This window comes from Rhinoraja longicauda, chromosome 1, assembly GCF_053455715.1.
Source record: "Rhinoraja longicauda isolate Sanriku21f chromosome 1, sRhiLon1.1, whole genome shotgun sequence".
Taxonomy (NCBI): Eukaryota; Metazoa; Chordata; class Chondrichthyes; order Rajiformes; family Arhynchobatidae; genus Rhinoraja; species Rhinoraja longicauda.
This window is the reverse complement of record NC_135953.1, coordinates 102674555-102683684: the sequence shown is the minus strand read 5'-3', so window position 1 is coordinate 102683684 and position 9130 is coordinate 102674555. Positions and strand designations below refer to the sequence as shown.

Genomic DNA, 9130 nt, shown 5'->3' with positions numbered 1-9130 from the left:
AACTGAAAGGTTCCCTTTGCTTGCACTTTGTGAAACATGTTTGCTTTTGTCCAGCTATCCTAGCTTTGTGAGGATCATCATCGCTCATGATTACATTTATGGGTTATATTTTAAGTTTGCCCTTCCGTGCAACACGACCTAAGAAGGATTATGTATTTGATTTCGATGAGCACTCTCTCCCTCTCAAATGAATGTTCGCCCTGTAATCCAATGCAACTGCTATAGCATACTTTGCAATATGCCTTTCTTATCTGCTTTTTGTAAATTTAAGCGATCATTATTGATTTATTTGACCAATTATTGACCAATCGTTATTGGTGTACACTGTGCTTGATGGAAGTTGAGATCGTGGAATTAATCTGCACAATATGCTTCCGGAGAGACCCTGAGGGGAATGTTGCACACGAGAAAAGATTGACCTTTCATAACTGGGTGACACAGTGGCGCAGCTGGTAGAGCATCTGCTTCACAGCATCAGAGACCCGGGATCAATCCTGGCTGTATGTGTGGAGTTATCACATTCTGCCTCTGACTGCGTGAGTTTCCTCTGGTTTCCTCCATCATATCTCAGATTGGCAAGTTAATTGGCCCTAGTATGTAGATGAGAGGTGGGATCTGAAGAAAGCTGATGAAATTGTGGGGTGAATAAAACAAAACGTAATTAATATAGGACTGGTGTAATGGCAGCTAATGGTCAGTTGGCGGGCTGAAAGGCTGAAACTCTCTCTCACTCTCTAACCCAAGTCTTAATTAAAAGCCTTAAAGCCAAGATGGTACCCAAGCCAGGTGACTCTTTGTGTGCTGGCCACAGAAGTGGATCTGCAATCATGTATTACAATTGCTCCATTCTTTTAAATCTCTACCCCAATAGCAGCATTTCTTACTTTAGCTATGTTCTTAATCTCACCTAACATTATTCACTTTATCATGTATCTGCCGGCTAGATTGTAATCATGTAGTGTCTTTCTGCTGTCTTGTTAGCACGCAACAAAAGCTTTTCACAGTACCTCAGTACACGTAACAATAAACTAAACAACTAATTTCTCTGATAAAAATATTGTGAAATACAAGAGTGTCTCAGAAACATAGAAAAATAGAAAATAGGTGCAGGAGTAGGCCATTCGGCCCCTCTAGCCAGCTCCCACCATTCAATATGATCATGGCTGATCATCCAAATTCAGTACCCCGTTCCGGCTTTTTTCCCATATCCCTTGATTCCTTTAGCACTAAGAGCTAAATCTAACTCTCTCTTGAAAACATCCAGTGAATTGGCCTCCACTGCCTTGTGTGGCAGAGAATTCCACAGATTCACAACTCTGTGGGTGAAAATTAGCAAATTTGCAGATGACACAAAGCTGGGTGGCAGTGTGAACTGTGAGGAGGATGCTGTGAGGATGCAGGGTGACTTGGACAGGTTGTGTGAGTGGGCGGATGCATGGCAGATGCAGTTTAATGTGGATAAATGTGAGGTTATCCACTTTGATGGAAAGAACAGGAAGGCAGATTATTATCTGAATGGTGTCAAGTTAGGAAATGGGGAAGTACAAAGAGATCTGGGTGTCCTTGTTCATCAGTTACTTAAAGTTAGCATGCAGGTACAGCAGGCAGTGAAGAAAGCTAATGGCATGTTGGCCTTTATGACAATAGGAGTTGAGTATAGGAGCAAAGAGGTCCTTCTGCAGTTGTGCAGGGCCCTAGTGAGACCGCACATGGAGTACTGTGCGCTATTTTGGTCTCCAAATTTGAGGAAGGATATTCTTGCTATTGAGGGCGTGCAGCGTAGGTTCACTAGATTAATTCCCGGAATGGCGGGACTGTCGTATGTTGAAAGACTGGAGCGACTAGGCTTGTATACGCTGGAATTTAGAAGGATGAGAGGGGATCTTATTGAAACATATAAGATTATTAAGTGATTGGACACATAACATAACAACACTTTATTGTCACTCGGCACAACACCGAGCGAAATTTCAGCAGTCACACAAAACACAGCAAAAAAGAAAAGAACACAGGACACCCGACCCCAACACAAACATCCATCACAGTGACTCCAAACACCCCCTCACTGTGATGGAGGCAACAAAACTTCCCCTCTCTTCCCCCCGCACCCACGGACAGGCAGCTCGACCCCAACCGAGGCAAACGACACGCACAGGATGGAAGGCCCCCCGGCCGAGCCGCCCCGGGCACCGAAACGTCCCGCGGCCGCACCGGGCGATGTTAAGTCTAGCGGCCGAGCCGCACCGGGCACTGAAACGTCCCGCGGCCGAGCCGTGCTGGCGATGTTAAGTCCAGCGGCCAAGCCGCATCGGGCACTGAAACGTCCCGCGGCCGAGCCGCACCGGGCACTGAAACGTCCCGCGGCCACACCGGGCGATGTTAAGTCCAGCGGCCGAGCCGCACCGGGCACTGAAACGTCCCGCGGCCGCACCGGGCGATGTTAAGTCCAGCGGCCGAGCCGCACCGGGCACTGAAACGTCCCGCGGCCGAGCCGCGCTGGCGATGTTAAGTCCAGCGGCCAAGCCGCGCCGGGCACTGAAAAGTCCTGCGGCCGCACCGGGCGATGTTAAGTCCAGCGGCCGAGCCGCACCGGGCACTGAAACGTCCCGCGGCCGAGCCGCGCCGGCGATGTTAAGGCCCGCAGCCGAGCCGCACCGGGCACTGAAACGTCCCGCGGGCGAGCTGCGCCCCGGGGAAGAGACCTAATAAAAGAAAGGTTTCCCCCCGCCCCACACCCCACCCCCCACACCCCACCCCCCCACCACACATACACAGCCAAAAACAGAAACAAAAACCATCCCAACACCGACACAAACAAAAAAAAAGAAAAAAAGACAACAGACTGCCAGAGAGCCGCAGCCGTTAGGCGCAGCCAACTCCTCCATTAGAGGCAGGAAACATGTTCCAAATGTTGGGGGAGTCCAGAACCAGGGGCCACAGTTTAAGAATAAGGGGTAGGCCATTTAGAACGGAGATGAGGAAAAACCTTTTCAGTCAGAGAGTTGTAAATCTGTGGAATTCTCTGCCTCAGAAGGCAGCGGAGGCCAATTCTCTGGATGCTTTCAAGAGAGCTAGATAGAGCTCTTAAGGATAGCGGAGTCAGGGGGTATGGGGAGAAGGCAAGAACGGGGTACTGATTGCGAATGATCAGCCATGATCACATTGAATGGCGGTGCTGGCTCGAAGGGCCGAATGGCCTACTCCTGCACCTATTGTCTATTGTCTATAAAATGTTTTTCTTCATCTCAGTCCTAAATGTCCTACTCTTTTTACACTGTGACCCCTGGTTCTGGACTCCCCCAACATCGGGAACATTTTTCCTGCATCTACCCTGACCAATCCTCTCAGAATTTTATGTTTCTATAAGATCCCCTCTCATTCATCTAAATTCCAGAGAATACAATTCCATTCGACCCATTCTTTCATTATACGTCAGTCCCGCCATCCCGGGAATTAACCTGGTGAACCTACGCTGTACTCACTCAATAGCAACAATGTCCTTCCTCAAATTAGACCAAAATTGCACACAATACTCCAGGTGCTGTCTCACCAGCGCCCTGTAGAACTGCAGTAGGACCTCCTTGCTCCTATACTCAAATCCTCTTGCAATGAAGGCCAACATGCCATTGGCTTTCTTCACTGCCTGCTGTACTTTCATTTTTACTTTCTTACTTTCAGCGACTGATGTACAAGCACACCCAGGTCTTGTTGCACCTCCCCTTCTCCTAATCTGACATCATTCAGATAATAATCTGCCTTCCTGTTCTTGCCACCAAAGTGGATAACCACACATTTATCCACATTATACTGCATCTGCCATGCTTCTGCCCACTCACCCAACCTATCCAAGTCACCCTGCAGCCTCATAGCATCCTCTTCACAGCTCACACTGCCACCCAGCTTTGTGTCATCCGCAAACTTAGAGATGTTACATTTAATTCCCATTCCCTTTGAACAAAACGAAAATGACTCGTTTGTATCATCCAGTTGATGCTTGTTATTTATTTGGTTTAGGTCCAGTGGCACTGCAGGGCTCGCATGATTGCAGGTGCCAATTTCTACATTGTGGGCCGAGACCCTGCAGGCATGCTTCATCCTGAGACCAAGAAGGACTTGTATGAGCCAACACACGGGGCAAAAGTACTGACCATGGCACCAGGCCTGCTGTCTCTGGAAATTGTTCCATTCCGTGTGGCTGCATATAACAAGCAGAAGAAATGTATGGACTACTACGACCCTGAAAAGTAAGTATAAATCGGGTTGTGAAGTAGTGAAAGCTGTAAATTAATCTTGTAAGCGAGGATCGACACAAAATGCTGGGTAACTCAGCGGGTTAGGCAACATCTCGAGAAAGGGAATAGGTGACGTTTCGGGTCAGAACCCTTCTTCAGGGTTCCGTCCCGAAACGTCATCTCGTCCTTTTCTTCAGAAATTTCTTCAGAACCGCTGAGTTACTACAGCATTTTGTGTCTATCTTCGGTATAAACCAGCATGTGCAGTTCCTTCCTACACAAGAATACTGAGCAATTTGAAGTTGTTCCTCCTGAATTGTTTGTGGTATTGGAGATCAAATTGACAAAAGAATAATGAATTTAACTAGGGAAAGTGCTCCCTTTTAAAAATAAATCTTGTTAATTCCCAGACTAGCTGAAGGCACCTAATGCTAAGTTTAATGGAAGTAATATGCTGCATATTATAAAGTTAGGGGTGATTTGCAGCTGAAACAAAATTTGTAGAAACTCGGAGTCTTCGGGATTGGCTCTATCACTGTTGCAGTGGGAGCCTAGCCTAGCCCCCGGGTGCCGCCACACTGTAATCTATTCAATAGATGAACATGATAATGGGATTCTAGAATCTAATAGTTCTCCCACATCTTATTGAAACATATAAAATTCTTAAGGGGTTGGAGAGGCTAGATGCGGGAAGATTGTTCCCGATGTTGGGGAAGTCCAGAACCAGGGGTCACAGCTTAAGGATAAGGGGGAAGTCTTTTAGGACCGAGATGAGAAAACATTTCTTCACACAGAGAGTGGTGAGTCTGTGGAATTCTCTGCCACAGAAGGTAGTTGAGGCCAGTTCATTGGCTATATTTAAGAGGGAGTTAGATGTGGCCCTTATGGCTAAAGGGATCAGGGGGTATGGAGAGAAGGCAGGTACAGGTTACTGAGCTGGATGATCAGCCATGATCATATTGAATGGCGCTGCAGGCTCGAAGGGCCGAATGGCCTACTCCTGCACCTATTTTCTATGTTTCTATCACTCCAAAAATTGATGCACATCATATATATTCATACCTTGTGATATATATCAACCGTTTGATTGCTATTGCAAGAAAAGACTTGATAATGGAAACATACCATTAGGCAGATAAATCTTTCAGTGTGTAAGTGGTTAGACTTTTATCGATATCAAGGAATGTGGATCAAGCAAAATTGACGTGACGTTTTGACACAATCTAATTGAAAAGCAGCTTAGTTCAGTGGTGGGAAAAGATCTAGAAACAACCAGAATTTGCCGTCAATCGGACAGGGTGGATTGATGAGAGTAAGGCTGCAATAGCTTCAGGCAAATCATGTGTAACTCCCTTGATAAAGTTTTATGATTAAGTAAGAGCACTGATGAGGAAATCACAGTCGATATTGGATTTGTAGACTTCCCAAAAACGTTTCATAAAGTTCCACATAATAATTAGTCAGAAATGAGGCCCATATCTGAGTTTAGCCCCATGGATAGAAAATTGGCTTGGTATCCAGAAACAAAGTCAGAGCCATAAAGCTATACAGCATGGAAACAGGACTACAGTTCAGTTTGTCCATGTTGACCAAGATGCCTAACTGAGATGGTCCCATTTGCCTGAATATGGCCCATTTCCCTCCTAACCTTTCCCATCCATGTACCTGTCCAAGTGCTTTTTAAATGTCAAAATTGTACCCGCCTCTAGTACTTCCACTGCAGCACGTTCTGTGTATGCACCACCCTCTGTGTGAAAAAGTTGCCCCTCAGGTTCCTTTTACATCTTTTCCCTCTCACCTTAAAACCTATGCTCTCTAGTTTTAGACTCCCCTGCCCTTACCTCAGCGAAAATTCATGTGACTCAACCTTATCTATGTCACTCATGATTTTACAAACCACTTTTACGCCACCGTTCAGTCTCCTACGCTCCTGGGAGAAAAGTCCCAGCCAATTCAACCTCTCCTTGTATCTCAGTAACAGCCTCATCACAGCTTCTGCGATGTGTACTGAAAGGTTTATTTTGAAATTGTTATGAAATATCTCTAGAGTCAGCACTAGACCCTTTCAGATTGGCATGCAAATGCAGATTTTCGGGGTCGAAATTCATTCTTTGCACGTGCTAAATGTGCTTATTAGTAATGTGGACATTGAACCCCACTTCGCTTCTACAAGAGTCACGAGAGTTTTATTGTCAAATGTCCCAAAACGGAACAATGAAATTCTTATGCAGAAATTCTTGAAGTCATTTTTCACCAAAATTTGGAAAACTAATGTGCTATTACATACATTATCGCATGCTGTGTAATGGACAACAAATGTGATTCTCTTGAAAATAAAAGGGTAGATAAGGGAGACATTCAGAACCTTTTTTCCAGGATAGAAATGTCAATGGCTGGAGGTCATACCTTTAAGGGGCAAAGTTTAAAGGATATGTATGGGGCAAGTCTTTTGCACAGAGTGATAGGTGCTTAGAACATGCCGCTGGAGGTGATGGTGGATATGATAGTGGCATTTAACAGGCTTTCATACAGGCAGATGACTATGCAGGGAATGGAGGGATCACATGCAGGCAGAGATTAGTTTAACCTGGCATCATGTTTGGCAGGGAGGTTCCTCTATGTTCTATAACTGCCCTGTCAAAGGGTTAATTTGTGATTAATATGAATGAACCAATAAATTCAATGATCATTGCATGGTGATGCACAATGATAGGGTAGGAAAGAACTGCAGATGCTGGTTTAAATCGAAGGTAGACACACCAGTCTGAAGAAGGGTCTTGACCCGAAATTTCACCCATTCCTTCTCTCCAGAGATGCCGCCTGTCCCGCTGAGTTACTCCGGCATTTTGTGTCTACCTTCGATGCATAATGATAAGCAGGTTGAATTTCCTCAATCCTACATTACATTTAAGAGGTGATATGTGTGATGGCCTAGTACTTCATCATTAGGTCAGAGAGTGAGGCAACTTTGCGTTGCTGTTCCATGCCTCAGAGCAGACAGCCTTCAAAGTAGTACTGGCAGAGATCTGGGAACAAATTGCCCACCCACTATCTCAGCTGCAAACCAGGTTAGACCATAAGGGGGGAAAGAGGAGAAAAAAATTAGAGGGCAGCGAACCCTCAGATAAAGATAACGTTTAAAAATATTTCATGAGGGAAGTGATTGCACCAAAACTGATTTATAAATGGGCTGCGGTGAATTAGCTTTAAAGACGTTGCTATTTTCACGGCATGCTCTAAGAGCGTTACAGTTTGACCCAGCCTGTTATATAAATTGTTTACTGTTTTTTTGGTTTGAAACAAATAAATATGCCAGGAAAAAAATGAAGTATTTTGTTTCATTTGGAGGTTTATTTTTCTTCTCTCTTTAATCTTTGCATTTTCTGCTTTAAGCCATGAAGACTTTGACTTTATTTCTGGAACACGCATGCGCAAATTAGCGCAGGAAGGAGTGAACCCACCAGAAGGCTTCATGGCCGCAAAAGCCTGGGCAGTCCTCACCGAATACTACAAGTCCTTGGAAAAGATGTAGATGGGAACAGGAAAAATGCGGCACAACAGTTCCTTAATTGATAGCAGGGGACCACACACACACACACACTGGGAAAGAATTTCAGCAATTTATTGTTGTTTGTTAGGAACCAGTGTTCTTCCTTCAGCTACATCACTGTCTGCACAAGTCTTATGAGCTTCATTATATGTCAGGAGCCTATTGAGTTGTTCTTCCCACTGTTTTCGTTTTCCTTTGCGTTGCTATGTTTTCTGTTTCTATTTAATTTAGCTGGTGGTTGGCATTTCCAGTTCAAACCAGCATTAATAAAAAATCATCCATTTCATAAGGGCATTCGATGGGTTGAGCCTTCAACTGGCACTAATGTATTCATTAAGATTATTTAGCTTTTGTTTTAACTGTTGTTAATTTCTCCGTAAGGTTGCTAGGTGTACATTATAGGTAGGTTTGGCTGTCTTTTAACTACCAATCCCTTCCCCTCTCCAACAGATATAGCACATTAATTAAAGATGATTTAATCTTTAGTTTTCTTGTACTTGAGTTTGATTTGAAAGGGGTAACTAAAACCAAAAATGCCTTTACGTTCACAATAGCAAAGTGGCCGATGTAACGCCAACTACTACTATTAGGGTCATGAGCACTTTGACTGTAGTAGATACTGCAGAGACTATAGTGATCTTGCAGATGATGACGGATTTACAACTCGATTTACAACAGTGATTTGAAATTTTACACAAGGCTTTCACTTTGGGCCCTCACTGGGATTTCCACTAAAACTCAATTAATGCCAAAATCAATGAATGTCTGATTTATTAACAGCAGGTATGAGGTACATGGGGTGGACCGGAGAAAACCCACAGGACTTCCAAACCTAGCTATAAGTCACGGTGAAGTATGCTTGGTAAAAATCAAATGGTACGTGTTGCATAACTGGTCATGTTATTTGAGATCCTACTATTCACAATTGTCATGTATGCAGCTATTGCCATAATTGAGGTTCACTTGATACATGCCTCTGTAATAAAGATCGTCTTTCATTGAATTTGAATCTTGTTGAATTATTTAGACATGTCATTCCTCAATTTTTATTGCAAAATTCATCCTCAAATTTTCTAGGTTAAGCATAAAAGTTTGTCTTTTCTTCTGATACTTCAGGTTCAGCCAAGGATGAACCTAAGTATTGAACTTAGAATGTAGAATAGTACAACACAAGAATAGATCCTTCAGCCCACAATGTCTGTGCTGAGCACGATGCCAAGATTGATCACCTTTGCCTGTTCATGAACTATATCCCTCCATTCCGTGCTTATCCACATATGCCCATCCAAAAGTCTCTTAAATGCCACTACCATATTTGCCTCCACATCATCTCTGGGAGTGCAAAACA

At 44.2% G+C, this 9130-nt stretch overlaps 1 protein-coding gene across 1 annotated transcript; it reads left to right on the top strand.

Moving 5' to 3' along the window:
• The first annotated feature begins 4018 nt into the window (after positions 1-4018).
• On the top strand, positions 4019-8785 carry LOC144600184 (bifunctional 3'-phosphoadenosine 5'-phosphosulfate synthase 1-like). The gene is made up of 2 exons (XM_078411675.1): positions 4019-4244; positions 7626-8785. Exons 1-2 carry the CDS (start codon positions 4039-4041, stop codon positions 7762-7764), a joined length of 345 nt encoding a protein of 114 aa, XP_078267801.1. The 5' UTR covers positions 4019-4038; the 3' UTR covers positions 7765-8785.
• Positions 8786-9130: the final 345 nt, after the last annotated feature.

Coding starts and splice junctions, on each gene's coding strand:
- LOC144600184 (XM_078411675.1), top strand. CDS start 4,039: ATGATTGCAGGTGCCAATTTCTACATTGTGGGCCGAGACCCTGCAGGC. Junction 4,245..7,625: donor GACTACTACGACCCTGAAAA/GTAAGTATAAAT, acceptor TTCTGCTTTAAG/CCATGAAGACTTTGACTTTA.